Source organism: Pan troglodytes, chromosome 14 (assembly GCF_028858775.2).
Source record: "Pan troglodytes isolate AG18354 chromosome 14, NHGRI_mPanTro3-v2.0_pri, whole genome shotgun sequence".
Lineage (NCBI taxonomy): Eukaryota > Metazoa > Chordata > Mammalia > Primates > Hominidae > Pan > Pan troglodytes.
In genome coordinates, this window is record NC_072412.2 from 18,659,054 (window position 1) to 18,686,456 (window position 27,403).

Consider the following 27,403-nt stretch of genomic DNA (forward strand, 5'->3'; position numbering starts at 1 on the left):
CCTTAAATGTTGCACCTCATTGACCTCACTCTAGTCCTGGCCCAAAGAGATTCTGCAGTCAGCTACTAACTAGTGCACGTTAAACAAGAAAGTATCAAAAACAGACTTTCTAAAAACTGCTTCTCTAATTACAATTTTACTAAGCACCATGACTCAAATAATCATCTTAACGTCCTACCAGCGATCTTTCAGAACTAGCAAAACTCAATCATCATAAGACAAAGTTTGTAGAACGTCTTTCATACCTCGGCAGTTAAAAATATTTCGGAGGCAATAAGAAGGGCACAAACCATAGTCCCGGTTCTTCCTAGAAAAGAAAAGAAGTTAGTTCAAGAACATACATGGTATAAAAATACACTCAGAAATATTCAAGGAGTGCATTTTAACTTGATTTTCTTTCTTTTTTTTGAGACAGGGTATTTTGAGCCTGCTGTGTCACGCAGGCTGGAGTGCAGTGGCACAATCTTGGCTCATTGCAGCCTCCGCCTCACAGGTGAAAAATACGCAAATTACATTTACAGTAAAAATATCTCTCACCATCTCCCCACCAAAGGACACGATGAGGTTTTTACTAAATCTATAAGAAAGCAACAATTCATGTCTTTTATAATTTTTTTGGATAATAGTAAAAAAGAAAAATTCCCACCTCATTTAGTACATTAATATAACTGATTCCAAAATTGCACAAATACAGTAGAAGAAAAGACATTTTTACACCAGTCTCACATATAAATGTAGATTTAAAAATATACATATATTTTCAAAGTGAATTCAGCAATGTAGAAACACCATGTATCAACACCAAGTGCCATTTCTCTTAAGGATGCAAGGATGTTTTTTCCAAGATGGCAGATTACAGGCTTTTAGCATGCCTCAGTCATTTGGAAATAGCAAGCAAGTACATAAAGACCAACTCTGTGAGCTTTAATTCAAGAAAGAAAATGGCAATTCCTCGGAATTATGAAGGACATCCCAGATCCTGGGGAGGACAATGCAGGCAAGCAGCCCTCAGGACAGCATTCGACTGATAAAAGTGAGTGAAGCCTCAGGGTGTGAGAGAGGCAGACAGCATCCCTCTGTCTCACCTTTCCACTGGAGATCCACGCAACCCGGGCAGAGGAAGAGATTGTTTCTCCCAAGCCTTGGAGCTCATTTGAGGAGAGACTTGGAGACTTTGTGGGGGAAAGACACAGGGAAACGCTGCCAGCATTTTCCCAAATCTGGACTGGCAGCAGGACAACACTGGGGGAATCTTCCCTATCTGGCTCCACCCATCTTGTACCCCCAATCCCCCTACCCCTAGGGCTGAGGGAGCTCAGATTAATGTGTACTCAGGAAATCAGCCCATTGCCTGGGGCAGCAGAGAGCTCCTCCCAATAAACAAGGATCAAGTACACAGACAGCGGCACTGGCAACAGCCAGCTCTTACCCATGGCGCCATCTACTGGCTTGCAGGTCAAACCACACACCCAATATAAAACCTGCTGGCAGAAGTGCATAGGGCTGCAGAAGCAAAGCCAAAAGACCCTACCCAGCATGCTCTACAGCCACACCCCTAGGGAGGAGGGAAAGGGAAAGAAGAAAAAAATAACAATAATATTATAGGAAAGGAAAGAAAAAGAAAAAATCCTACCCAATCAAAAATAATTACACAAATTAGAAGTGCTAGCATCTCCAGATGAGAGGGACCCACGCAAGAACTGTGGCACCATGAGAAATCTGAATGTAGTGACACTACCAAAGGATCACACTAGCTCTCTGGCAATGCTTCCTACCAAAATGAAAACTCAGAGATGACAATAAACAATTCAAAGCTTGGGTTGCAAGGAAGCTCAATGAGATTCAAAGTTGAAATCAACAAAAAGAAACTTCTACATCAATCCGGGAAATGAAGGAAGAGATAAACATCTTAATAAGAAATCAATCAGAACTTCTGGAACTAAAAAAACTCACTTAAGGAATTTCAAAATACAACTGAAAGCTTTATCAATAGACTGGACAAAGTAGAAAACATAATTTCAGAGCTTGAAGACTGGTCTTTTGAACTAATCCAGTCAGACAAAAATAAAGAAAAAAGATTTTTTAAAAGTGAAGAAAGTCAGAAATATGAGATTATGTAAAGTGACCAAACCTACGAATTACTGGCATGCCCTAGAGAGAGAAAGAGAAAAAGAAAACAGCCTGGAAAACATATTTGATGGAATAATTCGAGAAAATTTCTTGAATCTTGCTAGATAGACATCTAAGTACAGTAAAGCCAGACAGCACCTGTGAGATACTATAAAAAATGAGCATTACCAAGGCATATACTCACCAGACTGTCCAAGGTCACTGACAAAGAAAAAGCCCTAAAGGCACTGGAGAAAAAGGCCAGATCACACACAAAGGTAGCCCCATCAGGATAACAGCCAAATCCAACAGCACATCAAAAAGTTCACGATCAAGTAAGCTTCATTCCAAGGATAGAAGGTTCAGCATATGCAAACCAATAAATGTGATTCACCACACAAACAGAATTAAACAGAAACCACATGATCATCTCAATAGATGCAGGAAAAAAAAGCTTTTGATAAAATTCAACATCTTTCTTGATAAAAAAAAAAAAAAACACTCAAGAAACTAGGAATCAAAGGAACATACTTCAAAATAGAGCCATGGGCCGGATGCAGTGGCTCACATCTGTAATCCCAGCACTTTGGGAGGCCAAGGCAGGCAGATCACTTGAGGTCAGGAGTTCAAGACCAGCCTGGCCAACATAGTGAAACTCCGTCTTTACTAAAAATACAAAAATTAGCCAGGCATGGTGGTGCACACCTGTAATCCCAGTGACTCAGAAGGCTGAGGCAGGAGAATCGCTTGAACCCAGGAGTCGGAGGTTGCAGTGACTGAGATTGCACCACTGCATTCCAGCCTGGGTGACAGCAAGACTCCATCTCAAAAAAAAAAAAACAAAACCAAAAAACAAACAAACAAGCAAACAAAAAACAGGCTGGGCACGGTGGCTCATGCCTGTAATCCCAGCACTTTGGGAGGCTGGGGTGGGTGGATCACCTGAGGTCAGGAGCTCGAGAGCAGCCTGGCCAACTTGGTGAAACCCTATCTCTACTAAAAATACAAAAATTAGCTGGGCGTGGTGGCAGGCACTTGTAATCCCAGCTACTTGGGAGGCTGAGCCAGGAGAATCACTTGAACCTGGGGGGTGGAGGTTGCAGTGAGCCAAGACTGCACCATTGCACTCCAGCCTGGGCAACAAGAGCAAAACTCCCTCTCAAAAAAAAAAAAGAAATAATTTCCTTTGCAGCATCATGGATGCAGCTGGAAGTCATTATCCTGAGCAAATTAATACAGGAACAAAAAACCAAATACCGTATGTTCTCACTCATAAGTGAAAGCTAAACAATGGGTGCTCATGGATATCAAGGTGGCAATAATGGACCCTGGGGAGTTCTAGAGGGGGCACAGCAGAAAAGGGCACAGGTTGAAAAACTAACTATTGGGTCCTGTGCTCAGTACCTGGGTGATGCGATCAATCACACCCCAAACCTCAGCATCACACAATATTACCAATAAACCTGCATATGTACTTCCAAATCTAAAAGTTAATTTATACCAAAAATCTAAGCTCAAAAAGAAAAAAAAGTGTTTTGCCCATTAAAAAACAAATAATAAAAAATACAAGAATCATCCTTTATCAGAAATCTATATTAATGCAATTTATCATATTCATTGATTAAAGAAGTCATACCTTACAATTATCTCAATTAATGCAGGAAAAAGCATTCACTAACATTCAGCCTGCACCTGTGACTTTAAAAATTAACAACAACTAGGAAACTTACTTAACTCAACAAAGAGAATCTACCAAAATACCTACCAGGAACATCATATTAATGACATAATATTGACAGCATTTTCTTTAAAGCCTAGAATTAAACAAAAATGCCCTCTCTTCACTGTTTCCATTTAACAGTATACTGCAGAGCCTAACCAGTGTAGAAAGTCAGTGTAGTAAGTAAATCTTTAGAATAACTCCTTAATCTAATGAGAGAATTTAGGAAGATTTCTAGATGCAGGCTCAACATAAACAAAAATTAATAGCTAAATCAAGGATGCAGGTTGAAATCTTTACAGTAATTACTAAAAACATAGAAAAGGAGTATATGACTTCCAAGGTAATGACAGAGGGTAAGAAGCAAAAAATTATATTATTAAAATTCAATGGAACGAAAACAGAATGTCAGTAGGAAAATAGAAGAGTTAAATAAAATAGATGTACATAGAACGCTGTTCTCAACAATGCATAATACATGTTCTTTTCAAATGTACAGAAAACATTTGACAATATCGACCAAATTCTGGGCCATTAAGCAAGTCTAAACAAATTTCAAAGAACTAAAAAAGAAAAAAATACATAGTATGTTCTGTGTCCACAACAAAATATAATAAGAAATCAAAAATTTAAAGATAAATACAAAACTCTCATATGTTTGGAAATAAGGAAGCACACTTCTACATAACTCATGGGTCAAAAAAAAAAGCACAAAGTTGGAACATAGTTTGAACTAAGTAAAATAAAAACACTACAAATAAAAATTTATGGGATGAAACTAAAGCAATTCTTAGAGGAAAACTTGTAGCCTTAAATGGTAAATAGAAAAGAGAGTGGCCAACACTCTAAGAATTATCCATGTCAAGAAGTCAGGAAAAGAACAAATTAACCCAAGGAGTACAGAAGAAAATACTAGATATCATAGTAATTGATGAAATAAAAAATAAGTAAAAAATAGAGACCACCAATAAGGCCAAAAATTTGGTTCTTTTAAAAGACTAGTAAAATTGATAAATCCCTGGTGAGACTAATCAAAAGAAAAAAGGGGAGAAGGCACCAAGAAAGCAATGTCGGGAATAAAAAAGGGAACATCTCTGCAGACACTAAAATGGTAAAATGATATTGTGAACAATTTGATGTCAAGACATTTGCAAAGTTAAATTAAATGGACAAATGCTGGGAAAACTATAATCTACCAAAATGGGCAAAAGAAATAAAATTATAAAAACATTCTATATATGGAATTGAGCCATAATTTAAAGACTTCCCTCCAGAGAAAGCTCTAGGCCAATGTGCCTTCACTGGTGAATTTCACTTTACACTTAAGAAGGAAAAAAATCAGCATGCATAAATTTACCCAGAGAAGAAAAACAGAGAAAATGAAATCTAACTCATTTTATGAAGCCAAGATTTGAAAAAACTATGAGAAAGGAAAATTATAACCAATTGCCCAGATGACATGAATTTGAAAATCCTAAACAAAATATTAACAGACAGAATCTGGCAATATAATAATAAAATAATTTAATAAGTATTTAACAAAATAATACAGCACAACTAAATTACATTTATTCCAGAAACATGTTGGTTTACCACTTAATCAATGTAATTAACCACATTTATTTATAGGATAAAGTAGAAAAATTATCATCTCAAAGATTCAGAAAAATCTTTAAGAATTCAACATCCATTCATGATTAAAAAAAAAAACTCTTAGCAAGCTAAAGGAATTTCTTTTTTCTTTCTTTCTTTCTTTCTTTTTTTTTTTTTTTGTTTCATTTTTTCAGACAGAGTCTCACTCTGTCATCCAGGCTGGAGAGCAGTGGTGTGATCTTGGCTCACTGCAACCTCTGCCTCCTGGTTTCAAGTGATTCTCGTGCCTCAGCCGGAGTAGCTGGCATTACAGGCATGTGCCACCACACCTGGCAAATTTTTGTATTTTTTAGTAGAGACAGAGTTTCACCATGTTGCCTAGGCTAGTCTTAAACTCCTGGCCTCAAGTGATCTGACCCCACTGGGCCTCCCAAAGTGCTGGGATTACAGGTGTAAGCCATGGCACCCAGCCAAGGAATTTCTTAATCGATAAATGGTAGCTAATACACACACACACACACAGTCGTTAAGCAATTGGAGAGATGTTGAAAGCTTTTCCTTTGAGAATGGAACTGTATGTTGATGGCTGCTATTGCCACTTCTAATTCTACACTGTACTGAATGTTCTAGCCAGTGCTAGGGGAGATAAATGACTGAAATGGAAAAAATACAATTTATTATTTTCATATGATGTAATCATGTACCATAAAATCCAAAAGAATCTATAGATAAATTAGTAGAACTAATAAGTGAGTTTAGGCTGGGCACGGTGGCTCAGACCTGCAGTCCTAGCACTTTGGGAGGCGGAGGCTGAGGCTGGCAGATAACTTGAGCGCAGGAGTTTGAGACCAACCTGGGCAACATAGCGAAACCCCATCTCTACAAAAAAATGAAAAAATTAGCTGGGCATGGTGGCACTTGCCTGCAGTGCTAGCTACTCAAGAGGCTGATATAGGAGGATCACCTGAGCCCAGGGAGGTTGAGGCTGTAGTGAGCCATGATCATGCCACTGCACTCCAGCCTGGGTGACAGAATGAGACTCTGCCACAAAAAAAAAAAAAAAAAAAAAAAAAAAAAAAAAAGTGAGTTTAGGAAAGTTGCTAATTGCAAGATTAATAAATAAAATGAACTGCATTTAAAACAACAAAAAACATTTAGAAAACAGACATTTTAAAGGGATATCATTTAAATAGCCACAAAAAAAATCTAAGAATAAATCTCACCAAAAATATGCAAGTTTTCTATACAGAAAATGAGAAAGCATTGTAAAGAGAAATTGAAGAGGACCTAACTAAATGAGAGAATACCTCTCTTCATGGGTTGGATGAGTCAATATTGTGAAGATTCAATTCTCCCCAGTCTATAAATTCAATGCAATTCCAAACAAATTTCTATCCAGTGTGTGTAATTTGACTAGTTGATTCCCAAATTTATATGGAAATACAGATGACCTAAAATACCCAAACAATTGTGAAAAAGAAGAAGATGATGAGGACGTATTAGAAAGCTACAGTAAGATAGTTGTGCTATTGGCACAAAGATGAAGAATCAATGAACAGAATAGAAGGTCAGAAACAGATTCATGTTCTTCAGGGTAGTAAAGAAATGAAAATCTTCTGAACCAGTGTGCTGGAATGACTGGATAGCCATACATGAAAAAAGATGAAACATGACGCCTTCCTCACACCACACACATAAATCAATTTTAAAAGGAATGAACCTTCTCGAAGAAAATATAGTAGTAAAATGTCCTTTAAACTCAAGGAAAATTTTCTTAATCAGGACACAAAAACACAAACTTTATAAAGGGAAAGCATGATACATATGATGGTAATACAATTAAGAACTTCTGTTAACCAAAAGATACTCCTGAGAGACAGAAAAGGCAAATCACAGAGCAGAAAAGCTTTCTTGAAATACATTTATGACCAATAACAGAATTGAAATCAGAATACATAAAGAACTCCTACAATCAGGAGAAAAAAGATGAATAATCCAGGAGAAAAATGGTTAAGAAAATAAAAAAGTTACTTTACAAAAAAGGATATCCAAATACTTAATAATCTTAAAAAAACTTCCTCAAACTAATTAGTAATTATAGAAATGCAAATGATCACCACCATAAGATGCCATCACACACCCAAAGGCTAAAGATAAAAATACTCAGAATTGCAAGTATTGGGGAAGATATGGAATGCTTGAAGTCTACAATACCAGTGGAGTAAAAATTGGTACAACTGTTTTAGAAAACAGATAACATTATCAAGTAAAGTTCAAGATTCATTACCCTAAGACAGAACAATTTTAGTCTGAGGTATACACTCAACAAAAATGTGGCCACATGTGCAACAAGAAACATGTATTTTTAAAAGCAGTATTATTGGGCTAGGCATGGTGGCTCATGCCTGTAATCCCAGCAATTTGGGAGGCAGAGGCAGGCACATCACTTGAGGTCAGGAATTTGAGACCAGCCTGGACAACATGGCAAAACCCCATCTCTACTAAAAATACAAAAGTAGCTGGGTGTGGTGGTGGACGCCTGTAATCCCAGTTACTCCGGAGGCTCAGGCATGAGAATTGCTTGAACGCAGGAGGCGGAGGTTGCAATGAACTGAGATCATGTCACTGCACTCCAGCCTGGGTGACAGAGTGAGACCTTATCTCAAAACAAAAAACATAATTTATCACAATAAAAATTGGAAACAACCCAAATGTAATAGAAAAAAAGAGATTCCATTTTCAGTCACAATTTGTGTAGGAATGAATTTTTGAAAAGATGTGCAAAGACATGATTAAAAAAAGTATAAAATATTATTAAAGAATGAACAAGATGATTCACATGTACAACTCAATATCTCAAAGTTGTCAGTTCTCTCAAGTTAATCTGTAAATTCAATGTAGTTCCAATAAAAATCCTAAAAGTGTTCCATTATGGCACTTCACAAAATGATTTTAAAATTGAATGTAATAATAAAGTTCCAAGAAGAGCAAGACAATTCTGCCTTTATCAAACCATATTATAAAGCTACAATAATTACAAAAGTGTGGTAGAGAGAACTTAGGAACACTTTGAATATTTATAGAAACTTGGTATATTACTGAGAGGGACTACAAATTAATGGAGAACAAAATAGCATGCAATTGATGGTGTTAGGACAATTGGCTATCTATATGAAAAAAAATACTTCCCCCCCCAACTTCCAATTAGATTAAAGACCCAAATACTAAAAATGGAACTTGAATATTTTTGAGGAAATGTGGAATATCTTTACTATATCAGTATAGGGGTGAATTTCATAAACATAACAGAAAAGCATGAAATACATACACACACATAGAAAAACAAATTTTACTATATTCAAAATTACAAACTTCTCTCCGGGCATGATGGCTCATGCCTGTAATCCCAGAACTTTGGGAAGCTGAGGTGGGTGGATCACTTGAGTCCAGGAGTTCAAGACCAGTCTGGGCAACACAGTGAGACCCTGTCTCTATAAAAAATACAAAAATTAGCCAGGCATGATGATGCTCACCTGTAGTCCCACCTACTCAGAGGGGCTGAGATGGGAGGATCGCTTGAGCCCCAGGAGGTTCAGGCTGCAATGAGCTGAGATCATGCCACTGCACTCCAGCCTGAGTGACAGAGCGAGATCATGTCTCAAAACAAAACAAAAATTTACAAACTTTTGTACAACAAAATAAATCACCATCAAATTTAAAGGCAACATGTGGGGAGAATATAATTACAATACTAAGAAAAATTGGCATTCAGATTCTTTAAAGAACTCCTATAAATCGATATAAAATATTTTTACTATCATGATACTACTGGTAACCTGCAGGCAGCAACCAACCAGAAGATAGCAAGACTAATATGAATGAACACATAAAAAAGAGGCTGCTCTGGTACATACCAGCTGAATATTAGCCCTCTAAACAAACTTTAACAAAATCAACAAAATATTATGTGAATACAGAATAATGTAAACCCCCTCTCAGCAAAAAAGAAAAAAAGTCAAATTTGAAATGAATGTTTTCCTTCAAGCAAGGAATTAGCATTAGTTAATAGAAAGCTGATGCTAACTTCTTTAATAATAACATTTTAGGTTGGGCAATGTGAAATGGCCATTTTTAAAGCAAAAGATGGTTAAAAATTGGCAATTTCAAATGATTCAACCTCTATATTCTTAACTATGGTATTGTAAATTGCCAGTTTATATACAATATTCCAACCTGTAGAGCTAAACACAGAACCTGTATATTAACTAATGGGCTTGAAACTAGTCAATAAGACTAAAACTTGATTTTACTGAATTATATAAGTCAGTTTACGGTGCTATGTTTTCCTGGAATTTGATATAAAAATTCATTTAGAGCCCACTAAAAATGTAATTATTTATGTTTGTCAAAATTTGTGAAATATGCTTAGATGATTATTTAAAGCCTAAACCTGAATGAGAGAAAATCTAACTAAACTTAAATTGGTTGGATTTACAAATGGCTTTTTTTCCCCATTTTAACCCCACCAATGTCAACTTCTTCGTATCATTACACTATAAAAATTCCAGCATAATTTTTGAAATAGCATCTCTGTTGGCTCCCTTAATCTAAAAGGTTCTCACAAAGTTTAAGAACAACCTTAAATATTACTGGAACAAAAACAGACATATAGACCAATGGAACAGAATAGACAGCCCAGAAAAAATCCATGCATTTATACTCAGCTGATGTTCAACAAAGGTGCCAAGAATCCAAGATGGGGAAAGGGCAGTCTCTTCAATAAACGATACTGGGGAAACTGAATATCCACTTGCAGAAAAATGAAATTGCAACATATCACACCCAATATACAAAAATCAACTCAAAGTAAATGCTTAACTGTGAAACATGAAATTGGAAAACTACTAGAAGAAAAGATAGGTGAAAATCTTCTTGACATTGGTCTGGGCCAAGATATTTTTGGATATGACTGAAAAGCATAGGCAACAAAAGAAAAAGTAGACAAATGATACTGTATCAAACTAAAATGCTTTTGCACAGCAAAGGAAACATTTATAGAGTAAAGAGAGAACCTACAGAATGGGAGAAATATCTACAAAGCATACATTCGATAATAGGTTAACAGATTTTTTTAAAAAGGAACTCAGACAACACAATAGCAAGAGAACAAGTTATTTCTCTAGAAAACGGGCAAAGAACCTGAAAAGATATTTCCCAACGGAAGACACACAAATGGCCAAGAGGTATAATGAGAAAATGCTAAACATCATTAATCATCAGGGAAAAGCAATTTAAAACCACAAAGAGATATCCTCACACCTGTTAGGATGGTCATTAACAAAAAGACAAAAGCAGAGTTGGTGAGGATGAAGAGAAAAGGGACCCCCCTTGTACACTGTTGGTGTGAATGTAAATTAGTAGTTATTGTGGAAAACAGCACTGAGATTCCTCAAAAAAACAAAAATAGAACTACCATATGATTTGGAGATTCCACTTCTGGGTATATATCCAAAGGAAATGAAATCTGCACTCCCGTGTTCACTGCAGCATTATTCATAATACCCAAGCTATGGAGTCAATCTAAATGTCATCAGTGGATGAATGAATAAAGAATATGTGGTATATATAAATAAAGGCATACAATTCAGCCTTAGAGGATATCCTGTCACTCGAGATAATATGGATGAACCTGGAGAACATTATGCTAAGTGAAATAAGCTAGGCATAGAAAGACAAATACTGCATGTCTCGCTTATTTGTGGAATCTAAAAAAGTCAAATTCATAGAAGCAGAGAGTAGAATGGTGGTTACCGGGGCTGGGGAGACAAAACTGGGGGGATTGTGAAGATGTTGGTTTTTACTTTATTATTATTGTTATTTTTTTAGATGGAGTTTTGTTCTTGTTGCTCAGGCTGGAGTGCAATGGTGCGATCTCAGCTCACTGCAACCTCTGCCTCCCAGGTTCAAGCGATTCTTCTGCCTCAGCCTCCCGAGTAGCTGGGATTAAAGGTGCGTGCCACCACATCCGGCTAATGTTTTGTATTTTTAGTAGAGATGGGGCTTCACCATGTGATCCACCTGCCTCAGCCTCCCAAAGTGCTGGGATTACAGGTGTGAGCCACTGTGCCCAGCCTGAGATGTTGATTAAAGGATGCAAAATTTCAGTTAGACAGGAAGAATAAGTTCAGGAAATTTATTGTACAACATAGTGACCACAGTTAATAATAATGTATACTTGAAAATTGCTGAGACAGTAGATTTTAAATGTTCTCACACAAAAATATGTGGAGTAATACATATGTTAATTAGCTTGATTTAGCCATTTCACAATGTTTATGTATATCAAAACATCATGTTGTACACCATAAATATATTGATTTTTTGTTAATTTAAAAATAAAAAAGATCAGCCTTAAATAAAATAAAAGTACTCTGATATTCTAAAATTAAAGACTGTTTGTATTTTGAGAGATATAAACTGGCAAACCAAAAATAAAAAATCCAAATACTAGGAAAACAAGGGAAAATATGCTCAACCTTCCTTAGTTCTTTTTTCCTACTTTCTTCCATTCCTTATCCTCTCCCTATCTCCCACCCTTCCTCCTCTCCTCTTTCCTTTCTCCTTCCCTTCTTTCAGTCTTGGAGCTAATATTTAAAAATGCTAACAATTATTAATACATATTAATAGCAATACATATCTTGTTCTTCTACTTTATCTATATTTACATGTCTTTAGAAAGGGAAAAATAAAAAGGAAAATGTTATTACCTTTGCCTCCTTTACAGTGAATCGCTACGATGTTTTCAAGATCTTGAGCCATCCACTCATTTACTTCCTTGGTGAAAACCACCATCTCACTGATTTCAAGTTTAAGATTTTTAGTTAAAATATTTTCAAAAAATCAAGCCCAATATATTTAGCCCTCTTCTGATAGTCAATTTAGCATAAAACTTACTGTAGAGTGGGGACATTATGATCATCAATCATGATTCTACTGACCCTATTATGGAAGTGCTTAGGATCATAAGCTCTTTCACCTAAAATAAATAATATGTATGTCATATCTCTGTAGGGAATAACATGATAAATGATGAAGTTACGAATAAGTTAACATATCTTATTAGAATTCCTTATCTATCTTCAAAAAGAGCTTTCCAAGTTGCTCCTGCCACTCTAAAATAAACGCAAGCATTTCAAAAACGTAAGGATGGTAGTGGTTTATCCATCTCATGTAACCTAAACTCAACTTATTTTTGTTTAATAGGTATAATTTTTAACTTTCTAGCAGCCTATTCATTATATTATTTCAGGGTAGTTAGAAACCACACAAGAGGCAAATGTAGCTGACCAAAATGTTTGCCCCCTGAAAATGTCTATTGAGTATACAGGTAGAGGAAAAAATCAAGAGAGACAGGGTATTAAACTGGGTTACAACCTATTTTCTACAGAGTCTTTTGCTTTTTTCCCATCTAGAGCCTTACTCTCATCACATGCCACTGCTGATGGGTCAGAGGGCTCATTTGTTAAATTGTCTATGTCCTCATAACACAATCTGGCAGGAAAAACAGAAAGATTTTCCTAAACCTAGTATGGCCAGAACAGATCTTCCCTAAAATGGTTTGCTTCCACTCCAGCCTCATTGGTCCTGCCAAAGCCGCATCCTTCATACGGTACCTTGTGCTGCTGGGCTAACTCCTTCTACTAAATGGGGCCAGTCCAAGATGGGGATTTTTAAATTCATTCCTTGCCACTACCAAATACTTATGATTAAATGCAATCTAAAAAACAAAATCATCTTCTTACGTGCAGTAATCTGTTTTCTACCTACAGTAGCAAAATATAGAGTAATGTACATACTGCATAGATTGTAGACTCGATAGTGGTTTCGATGTTTCTTATCTAGAAACCGCACAACTTCCTAAAAAAGACAAACACATATCTTACATATTTACATGGCACCAACACAAGCTATTTCCTAGGGGGAACCTAAAATGGTTATTACTTTTATTAATTTGTCTCTCACTAGCATCTTCTAGGGGAGATTCAGGGAATAAGAGGGTATGCAAACTTCAAGTTCTAATCCACTGTGATTTTTCAAATAGTCCACAAAGTGTGTTTGGCTACTCAGATGAGTCTCTATTGTAAATACACACTGTTTAAAGCTATCACATAAGTAAATTAGCTGGTTAACTAACTTTAAGTAATTTGTTCTAAATCATTAATTCACAGTTAATATGGTTCTTGTTTAAATCTAATTCATATTGGTTCTTATTTCAATTTAATTCTGAATAGATACATCTTTAGAGAGTGATCTGCATATTACAGTCTATCTAAGCACTATGGAAACAAATAAATGCAAAAAGTATATAGTATGATTGTGTGTATGTGTGATAGAAAAAGATAAACATATCAAATTTTAAATAACTGGTAACAATATGGAGACTTTTTTGGTTCATTTGTTCTCTTTATTTTTTTAAATGAAGATATATGTGTACCTATAAGTGTGTGTGTGTGTGTATGTGTGTATATGTATAACCTTTAAAATGAAAAACAAATAGTAGTTATTATTTAAAATACAATCAATACCACTATATGAATCCAACTTTCAGTAAATATATCTTTCTGAAACATGCACACACATACATATATATCTCTGTGCAACAACAAAAATGACACAAAATTTTAAAACTGATTAGTATGGTACCCTCAGAGCGATGTTTACGGGCTTAATATTGAGAAAAATAAAATGAAGGTATCAAAGTCATCCATTTATTAAACTGGCTATCTCTGTTAGGAGGAAATAATAAGTCAAAAAGATGAACACTCTGAATCTGCATAGTGGGGGAGGCAAGGATAAATAGTTTTATATACTTCAGAATTCATGAAATTTCTTACATAAAATCCACACGGGTTTAGAAATCACATATAAAAACTATAAATATCTATGAGAAATTTAAGCAAATTTTAATCAATTCTTCGGATGAGGAAGAACTAAAGGTGTTGAATCAATGGAAGATCAATAGGCTTAGGTTTGACTTCATAAAAATCTGAAATTTCTGCTTAAAAATGCTATTAATGAATAACAGGGAAAACGATTTTTCAGAAAAATTGACTGAATGGGGACTATGCCTAGTATGATAAATTAATAATTCATTAACAACAACTTAAATATTACTCACTCACCTTATAGATAAATGGGCTAAGGACATAAACAATCCATAAAAGAGAAAATCTAACTGATTAACAACCTACGAAAACATTCAGTGTCACCAATAACAAAGTCAAAACAACAATGAAATGCCATTTGCACCCATGAAATTAGCCCTTTCTCTTTTAATGAGAAAATCCAATGCTGGCAAAATAAGGCATGAAATTTAAAACTTTGATTTATTGTGGATACAAGAATACAATTGCTCTCGGAATTGGCAATATATATTAAGAACCCTAAAAATATTCATACTCTTAGCTAGGTAATTTCACTCCTAGCAATCTATACAGAAAAAGCCTTATGCGCAAACATGTCTGTTGCTGTATTGTTGATTATAGTGACACTTAAATGTCCAACATTAGAGGTTAATCATAGCACTAATGAAATATCATGCAACATTTAGAATACTGTCCTGTCCTTCATATTTTATTTTATTTATTTTATTTTATTTTATTTTGAGATGGAGTTTCACTCTTGTTGCCCAGGCTGGAGTGCAAAGATGCAATATCAGTTCACTGCAACCTCTGCCTTCCAGGTTCAAGCAATTCTCCTGCCTCAGCCTTCTGAGTAGCTGGGATTACAGGTGCCTGCCACCACGCCTGGATAATTTTTTGTATTTTTAGTAGAGACAGGGTTTCACCATGCTGGCCAGGCTGGTTTTGAACTCCTGACCTCAGGTGATCCACCCTCCTCGGCCTCCCAAAGTGCTGGAATTACAGGTGTGAGCCACCATGCCCATCCCTGTCCTTCATTCTCTCAACAAGTAAATATCTCACACTGGTAATTTATGTGCAGCCTTCCTTAGTATAAATATATAGAAAAACAGTCAATATTTGCTTTTTCATGGGGAAACAAATATAACTGGACAGTTAAGCTTTAGGGATTTTTCCAAATCCACTTCCTAGTTCTCTCAATGCCTAAAAAATGATATATATATATCGTTTTATAATCATATATATATATATATAGCAACTCAACATTTAGATGATTCACTGCTGTGTTTTCTGATCTAAGTAGTTTACCGAAGACTGCAAATACCTCTTATCCAAATTAGGTGAAAAAGGACATAAAGAATCTAGAAAAAATTCAACTCTGCCAAGAATCTACATTTTTCTGGTCACAATCTGTCACCAGATGGACAGTTTCTGTTTTCAGCCAGAATAAAGTGCATTCAATTCTACCAAGAACAGAAATTAAAAGATGGCTAAGATTGTAGGAATGTAGGTAATTGTATACCTGATTTTTCTCAATAGCTCAGCCTTTGCATGGCTTACTAAGTTTATAATTTCTGAAACTCTTCCTTGTGATGCAAAAGTAAAAAATGCTGTCTCCTCTTAGAAAGCCTCTTGCAACAACCTCCACCTTCGGGTTTTCCTAAATCTACCATACTCTTCTCTCTGCCTATCTTAGCACATTCCTTGATTTGGAGGCAAAGGTATACCTTCCGTACTTGCATGAGGTGGTAGCAGTGGCCAAACTTGTTGATGCTTCCACCACAGTGCTTGTTTCTCCACTAACTCTATGGGTCCTGCATCTCTAAAGTTTTTGCTACTTCAAGGCAGCATCTGACACTTCTCCACTAGCAAATTTACCACTTATGAAATTGTAATGTCTGCTTTGCTTATTCGCTGTTGTTCAAAATGTAACCCTGCAACTTGATTCCCTTTTAAGAATAAAGGGGAATCACATGACTGTGTAGCATCCTCTCAGGAGTTAAGTATGCCTGGATTTGAATCTTCTCCCTTTTAGTCAACCTTGATTTAATATACTTTGTAGATACTTCTCAAATATGACAGAGACACTCCCAGTGCAGGACATGCTGCTATCACTGAACATGCAATCACTGAAGGGCTCCATGGCCTGATTCCCAGCCTGCCCAGGTAGCTGAACTAGCAGCTTAGATTTGGGGCTGCACTCTGGCAAAGATGAAAGATTAAATATTAATATGGATGGTAGATTTGCTTTTTGAGTGGTTTATGATTTGTGGAATTTATTAAAACACATGATTACCTCCTTTTGGGATACTCTGATTAAAAATGGTAAAGGAATCAATGACTTATTAGTACTTTGTCAATGCCCCAAGGAGATAACAGTTTAATAACTGATAGAAACCAAGAGTCTAGAGATCACCCCAGAAAAAAATAGTAATGTCTTTGTCTTGATTTACATGCTAAAAGTTTTTGGCTTTTTAAAAACACTCCAGCTAATATTAAGTGTTGCCAAATTTATATTAGTCACCACCAAATCTACTAAAAGAAAATGGGCTCAATTTAGACATGTTATAATTAACTCACAGTTATTAACTTAACCTGCTTTAAAAAACAATATTAGCAATCAAGAGATGTTTTCCCCATAAAGATGGAATTTGGAAATTTTAGGATGGCTGCCCTCAAGTGCCATGACCCATCCAGTGGACCCTGGTCACATTACTCCATGACTGTGCCCATTCGGAGCGACAGAAAGTACTTCCACCTCAAATAAATAGTTTGAAACAATTTTCAAAATTGGCCAAGGGAGTGGTAGAGTCATGTCTTAGCCATGAATAGCATAACCTGGGTGAGATGTGGTTCAGACCCTTCTCTTCAAGGTCTTTAGGTATTTACAAATGTATTTTTATACAACTGCTGAAGTCTTGAGTCTCTGACTATAGAGCAGTTATTTCTTGTGAACTATCTGCATGTATAAAAATGCTTCCCTGCCTGAGAATAAGGTAGAATCATTCCATCAATGGTCTCAATTCTTCAACTTTTCCTGAATCCAAGCCCTCACATTTCACCTCGTAGTGCCCTTTCTCTCTAATTTTGTGTTCCATTATGTGAGTTGATTTGGTCACTGGGATGCCACAAAGGAGAGGCTTGCAAAAGCATTTGTAAGATTCCACTCTAGCTCTTTCCTTTTGCCATGACCTTGAAACATACCCATCATATTCATCCAGATGGAGGATGAAGATAAGTTGAGTAGATAGGAGTTACCCAAGACACCTAAGCTAAGGTAATTGTAGACCAGCTGATAAAGACATTTCAGGAAAGAAAACTACATATCCCTCATGAACACAGATGAAAAGTTCTAAATAAAATATTAGCAAATAGAATCTAGTGATACATAAAAAATACATTAAGACCAAAAGGAGTTTATTCCAAAAATAAAAAAGGTTGGTTTAACATTTGAAAATCTCATTAATGGAATAACAGAAAAACATTTTGATTATCTTGATAGATGCAGAAAAAATATCTGATATATTCAACACCAATTCATGATTCAAAACTTTTAGCAAACTAGAAATAAAATGGACTGTCTTAATCTAGTAAAGAATGACTACAAAAGCCTATAGCAAACATCATTTCAAATAGTGAAGCATGAAATTCTTTCCACGTGGGTTTGGGAACAGGGCAAGGTTGCCTCCTCTTACCATTTCTATTCAACATTACTGTGAAAGTCCCAGATAATTCAATAAAGAAAGAAAAAAGTATAAAAAGTGGGAAGAAAGTAGTAACTTTATATGATTGCATACATTTTAAAAATCCCAGGGAATCTACACATTCATTATTAAAATGAATATGTGAATTTATGAAGGATGCTAGATGTAAAGTCAACATACAAGGCCAGGTGTGGTGGCTCACACCTTTAATCCCAGCACTTTGGGAGGCTGAGGTGGGAGGATTGCTTGAATCCAGGAGTTCAAGACCAGCTTGGGTCAGTGAGACCAGAGAGACTCCTTCTCTACAAAAATTAATTAAAAAAATTAGCCAAGTGTGGTGATGCCTGCTTGTAGTCCCAGCTATGTGGGAGACTGAGGTGGGAGAAATGCTTGAGCCCAGGTGCCACTGCACTCCAGCCTGTGGTGACAGAGCAAGGCCCTGTCTTAAGACAAACAAATAAACAAAAGTCAATATACAAAAATTAGTTATGTTCCTACATACCAAGAGCAAATATTTAGAAAATGAAGATCTTCAAATATCATTTAAAATAGCACAAAAACTTATCAACTACATAGAAATAAAACTAACAAAAGTTGTAAAACCTGTACACTGCAAACATTGCTAAAAGAAATCAAAGAAGACATCAGTAGAGAGATGTATTATGTTCATGAGTTGGAAATCTCAATATTTTTACATGTCAATGCTCTCCAAATTAAGCTGTGTAGTCAATGCCCAAGTCAAAATACTAACAGGGTGTGGGGGTGTGTTTGTGTGGGTTTGAGTGTGTGTGTGTGTGTATGTAAATTGCCAAGATGATTCTAAAATTTATATGGAAATTCAAAAAATCTAGGAGAGCCAAGATAGTTTTTAAACAAAGAAGTACAAAGTTGGAGGACTTATACACAAGTTCTCAAGAGTCACTATAAAGCCATAATAATTAAAACTATGGTCTGGACTTAAGTATAGACAGTCATAACGAAAGGACAAAAAGCCCAGAAACAGACCTATACGTATATGTTCACTTTATTTGCAATAAACGCACCTCTGCAATTCATTGGGGGAAATCATGCTCTTTACAATAAATGGTACAGGAGGAATTGAGAGCTATGTGAAAAACATGAAACTTGATACTTTATATCTTTACAACAATTAATTGGAGGTCAGTCATAGACCAATATATTGACAGAGGTGTTGGTTACATGCATATATACTCAGGTATAATATCATCAAGATATATACTTGAGTAGTGCAACCTACCATATGTGTTATACCTCAATAAACATGTGGTTATAGATGCATGCATATATAATGTATACGTACGTACATCAGGGCATATGTATATACAGATAATTTACTTCAACTTTTATTTTAGGTTCAGGGGTACATGTGGAGGATGTGCAGGTGTGTTACACAGGTAAATGTGTGCCATGGTGGTTTGCTGCACAGATCATCCCATCCCTAGGTATTAAGCCCAGCATCCATTAGCTATTCTTCCTGATGCTCTCCTTCCCCCATCCCCTCCCTCCCCACAGGCCCCAGTGTGTGTTGTTCCCCATTGTGTGCCCATGTGTTCTCATTGTCAGCTCCCACATGTAAGTGAGAACATGCGGTGTTTGGTTTTCTGTTCCTGTGTTAGTTTGCTGAGGATATCAGCTTCCAGCTCCATCTATGTCCCTGGAAAGGATGTAATCTTGTTCCTTTTTATGGCTGCACAGTTTTCCATGGTATTTATGTATCACATTTTCTTTTTTTGTTGTTGTTTTTTTAAGTGTTAAATAATCTTTATTTGATATTACACATAAACCACACAAAATGCCTTTGAATATGTAAAAGGAACCATCTTAAATACAAGGAATTCTAATTACATTGGCATAGTTAAGGCCAAAAATACAAAGTAGACATTGCTACCGTATCTTCAACCCTTGCCTTTAAGAGGCAAATAAACACAAAATACAGGTGAATCTTGCTTGGTTCTGAGACAGTGAAGGAATTTCCCCAGTATTTAAATATATTCACATAACCAGTCATATAAATCTAAATATAAACCAATATAAATATAAATATAAAACCAATCTTCAATAAGTTTTAAGATGGTACTCACCATCTTTGTGAAAAGTTGAACATTATTAACAAAGTCTAATCATATCTTTAGAAGGAGTAAACAGTGATAGCATTCACTGAATTGGAATTACTATTAATATTCAAAAACCAAACTTATTCATTTAACCACAAGCCAGTCTTAGTTTTAAATCAGGACTGCCCAAAAAATATTCTGACAGTCATTCATAATCTGAATTCTGGTGTATGAGATCTATTATATCATAGGACACATAAAAAAGTCATGAGACATTTCTGTTTAAGGCAGTGGCCAATTATTACTCACTAGTAGCTTTTTTGAGATAAGCTATCAAGTCTGCCCTTTCTGCATTGTTCTTAATGCTGGCAAAGATCATTTTTGTTCCAGGAATGTACTTCCTGGGATTCTCAAAATACTCTATCAGTGTATCCTCTCCCCAGGTGATGCCTTTGTTCTTATCAGTCTCTGTGTAAGATAATCCAATGGCCTGACCTGTCTTCCACCTGAAGAGACCATGGAGATTAGGCCCAGTCTTTTGCTTGCCTCCCTTTTCCACGGTGTGGCACTGGGCACACTTCTGAACAAAAATTTTCTTGCCTTTCTCAACATCACCCATATTTAATTCTCTCTTTCATCACTGGCACTACAAAGATTCCCGCTCAGAAGCCAGACATCCCGCTCTATGTACCATATTTTCTTTATCCAATCTATCATCGACTGGTGTTTAGGTTGATTCCATGTCTTTACTATTGTGAATACTGCTGCAATGAACATATGTGTGCATGCATGTATTTTTAGAAGACAATGATTTATATTCCTTTGGGTATATACCCCATAATGGGATTGCTGGGTCTGATGGTATTTCTGCCTCTAGGTCTTTGAGGAATTGCCACACTGTCTTCCACATGGGTCAAACTAATTTACACACCCACCAACAGTGTAAAAGCATTCTTTTTTCTCCACAACCTTCCCAGCATCTGTTATTTTTGGGCTTTTTAATAATAGCCATTCTGACTGGCATGAGATGGTATCTCATTGTGGTTTTGTTTGCATTTCTTTAATGATCAGTGATGTTGAGATTTTTTTTCATATTTTTGTTGACTGCATGCATGTCTCTTTTGGGAAGTGTCTGTTCAGATCCTTTGCCCACTTTTTAATGGGGCTGTTTTTTTCTTGTAAATTTAAGTTCCTCATAGACTCTGAATGAGATATTGCCGGTGAAGCCTGAGAAACAGCAAAGATGGCAGCCAGCTCCTTCCTTTGGAAGCTTCACCCCAGGGGGATACTGACCTGTAGCCAGCCCGCACATACCTGCAGGAGGTGGCTGGAGACCCCCGTTGGGCATTCCCACCATCAGGAGGCATTGGATCAGGGACCCATCCAAAGAAGCAGTCTGGCTGCTTTGGGGTAGAGCAGGTGTGCTGCATTGTGGGGGATCCTTCCTCCTCCGGACCACCTGTATTCTCCAAAGCCAGCAGGTTGGAGTGGCTGAGTTGACCAAACTGCAGAGATGGCAGCTGCCCCTCCCGCCAGGAGCTCCATTTCAGGGAGAGATCAAAGCTCTGTCCATAGAACCGTTGCTGCAGTGGTTAAAGCCCCCGCGGGGATTCCTGTCCAGTGAGGAGGAATGGATTGGGGTCCTGCTTAAAGAAGCAGTCTGGTCATGATCTGGCAAGCCAGCTGTGCTGTGTTGTGGGGAACTCTTCCTTGTCCAGATTGTCTGTATTCTCCATAGCTGGCAGGCTGGAGTGGCTGAGTCTATGAACCACAGTGATGCCGGCTGCCTCTCCCCACCTCCCCGGGAACTCAGACCCATCTGAGGTGGATTCCAACCCGCTGCTGTTGGCAGGCTAGTATTCCAAGCCAGTGGGTCTTAACTTGTGAAGTGCCATAGAAATGGGGCCTGCAGAATGATGCTGCCTGGCTCCCTGGATTCAGCCCCCTTCCCAGAGATACATATGGACAGATTTCCCACTGTGCTGAAGATCCCCGGCTACAGTGTGTAAAACTCCTGGGTTTCTGTGTGTGCCTGAGCAGCTGATGTGCCCAGACTCCATACAGGTCTGTGTATCAGACCCGCAGCCCTGGTGACATGGGCTCACAAGGGGATCTCTTGATCCATGGCTTGCAAAGATCCATGGGAGAAGCATGGTTTCCTGGGCAGGACTGCACACTCACTGCTTCCCTTGGCTGGGAGTCGGGTTTCCTTTGGCTCCATGCCGCCCCCGGCTGGGCCATCGCACCCTCTGCCTGCTTGTCTTCATTCTCCATTGGTCGACCTGTTCATCCAGTCAGTCCCAATGTGAGAACCTGGTTATCTCAGTTGAAGGTGCTGAATTCCCTCGCCCCTTTTCATTCCTCTTTGTGAGCACGGCAGACTGCAGCTGCTTCCAGTTGGCCATCTTGCATCACTCTAAACATTTCTTTTTTAGCCCTAGTTCTTAATTCCTATAGCCCTTGGTTTATCACCAGTTTCTTGATAAAATAATCCATCCATGTTCTCTAGTCATGGGATGATGACTCAGGCCAGGGATCCAGGACATTTTCTGGGAAGTAGCTGAACTTGCAGGCCTGTCCTGTTCAGAACTGAGCTAACAAACTGCAGAGAGGTACTCCTTCCACCTCTCGGCAACTGATGCCAGCCCTTGATAGTTATATTTTTATTGAGGTATAATAAGTATTGTAATTTATATAAAATTAAACAATGATCCTTTCAGCTGGCATTTCACAGTAAACAGCATTATATGTTTGAAATTAATTTAGTCATCCACAGAGCCTAAAGCCATATGCCCTGACTATAATTTAGGATCTCAACCTAAGAATACACATTTTGGGTTATAGCATCCCCATCTTTCTTCCCTATGGTAGACTATCAAAAACTGCCACAATTCTTTATAGTTCCTTCCATCAAGAGTTGGAGTTTATTTTCTACTCCTTGAATCCAGACTGGTAGTGTAATTTGCATTGTCCAATAAAATGGGGTAGAATTAATATATAATTTTGAGCCTGGGCCTGAAGAGGATTTGCATTGTTTTGTGGCCGCTCCTGGGACTCTTGCCTCTGCCATCATGTGAACAGGCCTGAAGTAGCCTACTGGAGAATGAGAGACCACATGGGGCCATTCAGCCAAGTCAGGTAATTTTCTTTCCTTTCATTTAAAAAATCTGTTTCCTTCATTCTTTAAAAATATTTTTAATTGACACATAATACTTGTTCATATTTATGAGGTACACAGGGATATCTCAATACTTGCATACAATGTGTAATGATCAAATCAGGATAGTCAGCATATCTATCACCTCAAATATTTATCATTCTTTGTGTTGGGAACACTCAACATCCTCTCTATGTAAAAATATACAATAAATTATTGTTAACTGTAGTCACCCTACAGCACTACAGAACACCAGAACTTTTTCCTATCTGTAAGCTTAAATCTCATATTTCTTTGTTGATTTTCTGTCTAGATGATCTGTCCAGTGGTAAGAGGGGGTGTTAAAGGCCCCAACTGTTATTGCATTGGAGTCTATCTTTCCCTTTAGACCTAAAAATATTTGCCTTGTTTATCTGAGTGCTCTAGTGTTGGGTACATATATATTTACAATTATTATATCTTATTGCTAAGTTGATCTCTTTATTATTATAAAATGACCTTCTTTGTCTCTTCATACAGTTTGACTTAAAGTCTGTTTTTATCTGATAAGTATGGCTACCTCTGCTCGCTTTTGGTTTCTGTTTGCCTGGAATATTTTCTTCTATCCCTTCACTTCCAGTCTGTATGAACCTTTACAGGTGAAGTTAGTTTCTTGTAGGCAGCATACAGTTGGGTCTTTTTTTTTTTTTTTAAATCTTGGCAGCCAACTCTATATCTTTTAATTGGGAATTTGATCTGTTTACATTACATTCAAGGTTACTATTAATAGATGAGGCTTTATCCTGTCATTTTGTTCATTTTTTTCTAGTTGTTTTGTATATCCTTTGTTCTTTTCTTCACCTATTTTTTTTAATCTTTGTGGTTTGGTCATTTTCTGTAGCAACAAAGTTTGATTCCTTTCTCTTTCTCATGTGTATATCTGCACTACCAGTGAGTTTTATACTTTTGTGTGTTTTGACAATGGTAATCATCCTCTTGCTTCCAGATGTAGAACCACCTTAAGCAGTCCTTGAAAGGTCAGTCTAGTGGGAATGAATTCCTTCAGTTTTTGCTTGTCTAGGAAATACTTTATTTCTCCCTCATTTCTAGGGGATAGCTCTACTAGGTATAGTATTCTTGGTTGACAGTTTTTTTTTCCTTCAGTACTTTGAATATATCATCCCATCTTATTGTCTACTGACCTGTAAAGTTTCCACTGGGAAATCCACTGTTAATCAAATGGAGTTTCTCTTATATGTGACTTGATGCTTTTTTCTTGCTGTTTTTAACATTTCCTTTTTTTTTTTTAAATTTTTTTGGATACAATCTTGCTCTGTCACCCAGGCTGTAGTGCAGTGGTGTGATCTTGGCCCACTGCAACCTCCATCTCCTGGGTTTAAGCAATTCTCGTGATTTAGCCTCCCAAGTAACTGGAACTACAGGTTCACGCCACCACACCTAGCTAATTTTTTTCTATTGTTTGTAGAAATGTGGTTTCTTCATGTTGGCCATGCTCGCCTTGAACTCCTGGCCTCAAGTGATCCACCCTCCTCAGCCTCCCAAAGTGCTGGGATTACAGGTGTGAGCCACTGCACCTGACGAATATTCCCTCTTTTTGACTTTTGACAGTTTGACTACTATGCACCTCAGAGAAGACCTTTTTGGGTTGAATCTATTTGAGAACCTTCGAGCTTCCTAGATTTTAGCCATATCTCTCCCATGTCTGTTTTTAAAGCTCTTGATTGTATTTTTTTTTTTTTCAGACAGGGTATCACTCTGCCACCCAGGCTGGAGTGCAGTGGCACAATCTTGGCTCACTGCAACCTCTACCTCCTGGATTCAAGCAATTCTCGTGTCTCAGCCTCCCAAGTAGCTTGGATGGCAAGCATGCACCACCAAACCCAACTAATTTTTGTATTTTTTAGAGACAGGATTTTGCCATGTTCATCAGGCTTGTCTTGAACTCCTGGCCTCAAGTGATCCACTGCCTTGGCCTCCCAAAGTGCTGGGATAACAGGTGTGAACCACTGCACCTGGACTCTTGATTGTATTTTTATTTTATTCCTTAAATTCTTCAGCTCCACAATCTCTGTCTGGTTTTTAATGACATATATATCCTTGTTGAATTTCCCATAAGATCATAAATTGTTTTTCTAATTTCATTGATTTGTCTATCTGCATTGTCTGTATCTCATAGTTTCCTTAAGATCATTATTTTGAATTCCTTCTTAGCCATTTGATATACTCTTTAAATTTAGGGTCTGTTAATGGGGAACTATTGTATTTCTTTGGAGGTGTAATGTTTCCTTGCTTTTCATGTTTCTTGTGGCCCTAAACTGATTTTTGCACATCTGGGGAAACTGTTGCCTCTTCCAATGTTAGAGAGCTTTCATAGAGAAATACTTTTTCCAATAGTTGTCTCCTATAGTGTTCATTGAGTAGGGTGCTTTGACTTTGGTTCTGGGTGGGTGCAGTAATATAGTCTTCAGGTGACTTTTTTGGCTGTAATCAGCATTCAGTGGTGTCTGTGACTGCCTCAGTGGCCTGATGGTGAGGGTTTGTGGAGACAGTGGGATGGCTTTTCTTGGTATGAGAGCCATCATTCAGATTAGTTCTCAGGCCTTAGGCATATGCATGCTAGCTGCAGTGGCTTTGCTAGCTGTGGGGTATTGCCAACAGCAGGGTGGGCACCAGGTAGGCCAGTCCTCAGTGCCTTAGAAGTGCATGCAGCATATGGTGGCTCTGCTGGTGAAGGGGGTGGGGCTGTTGGCAGCAGTGGGTGCCAGATGGGATGGGCCTTGGGCCTCGGGGGGGTGCACGTAGCATGCAGTGGCTCTGTCAGTTGAGGGTAGCCAAGTCATTTTAGACTAGCCAGTCCTCAGATGACTCAGTAGCTGCCCACAGATACATGAATGAGCTTAGTTGAGACAGGAAATCCTTTCTGCAAGCACCTGAATTGGACAGTTAAGCCCATACCAAATTCACAAACCACAGTATCATGAGCCAAATAAATAGTTGCTGTTATAAGCCAGTAAGTTTTGGGGTGGTTTGTAACCACTGGCACAATCGTAACTGGTATCAATCCATTATGATTTTTTTACTTGAAAGAGTACATTTTTAAAAGAATACTGCCATATCTGGGTCAATATTAAACTTATGACTACACAGTCTACATTCACTGAGAAATGAGTATTTGTCAGAAAAAGAAAGACTCTTACCTCAATTGGATTTCTATAGAAAGACTGCCTTCCAGAAGATGGAAATGACATAGCAATAATACGTTCTGAAAGTCAAAATCATCACTATTACAAACATTATTATAGATTTCATATAACACAAAAAAAATTAATTTATACATGATCAGACTCCATTTTCACAGAAAAAAAACTTTTAAAATTGAGGTTGACAGAAAAGAGCTAATACTCAGGATAATCAAATAACATATTAAATTATCCAACACAATGACCATTAAACTGGCATGGAGTTCTTAAGTCTCCACTAGTTCTAACTGTATGCCATGTACTTATGATGGCCTCAGTCTGAAGTTCCCCCTGTTCTTAGAATTTATTTCTTATCTTAAATACCAGAGAAAATCCAAGATTTCTGGGCACCAGTGACGGTGGGAACCCCCAAGGTGCTTTGCAGCCCTCTGACTCAGAAAACCTGAGATCTACAAAACACTGACCTCATTCTCTGGGGTTCTAGGTTGAGAAGAGGTCTCTGTGGGATCCTTGGGACTCAGAAATAACTACGAGAGGTTAATAAATTGAAACTCAAATGGAGTCAGCTGAAAATCCATTCAAGTTCCTATGCTGCAACTGAGTAGTCCTGAATTGAGAAGACATGCAGATCTTCCATTGCCAGGGCTAAACCACAAATATGTCACACTATCACAGTGGCATATATTCTCATGAATAAAGAATATTTTGAATGAATGTGTCTTAGATGAGGCAAAAAAATACAATTACAAGAAAAAGTGAAGTAATACAAGTAAATCAACAGTTAAGTGTCACAAACCTGTAACGTAAGTGAGGTCTAGGTCAAATCCATCCCTTGTGTATCGCCTTTTGTTTTCTGAAACCTGAGAGTTTAAAATCATCATTAGTTTGTGAAACATTCATCAACATAAAAATAAAAAACATTAT

The 27,403-nt window shown here is 37.3% G+C and overlaps 2 protein-coding genes across 2 annotated transcripts in view; both read right to left on the reverse strand.

The window, feature by feature from the left end:
* Positions 1 to 27,403, reverse strand: part of TPTE2 (transmembrane phosphoinositide 3-phosphatase and tensin homolog 2) — a 130,181-nt gene that overhangs the window by 14,890 nt on the left and 87,888 nt on the right. The window contains 6 exon segments of the mRNA XM_063792403.1: positions 246 to 307; positions 12,190 to 12,278; positions 12,377 to 12,458; positions 13,279 to 13,339; positions 26,477 to 26,541; positions 27,276 to 27,339. Coding sequence (XP_063648473.1) covers positions 246 to 307; positions 12,190 to 12,278; positions 12,377 to 12,458; positions 13,279 to 13,339; positions 26,477 to 26,541; positions 27,276 to 27,339 — 423 coding nt within the window.
* Positions 20,424 to 20,741, reverse strand: LOC107967841 (cytochrome c-like). Its single transcript, XM_016925013.3, has one exon. The coding sequence runs from the start codon at positions 20,739 to 20,741 to the stop codon at positions 20,424 to 20,426; it is 318 nt and encodes a 105-aa protein (XP_016780502.1).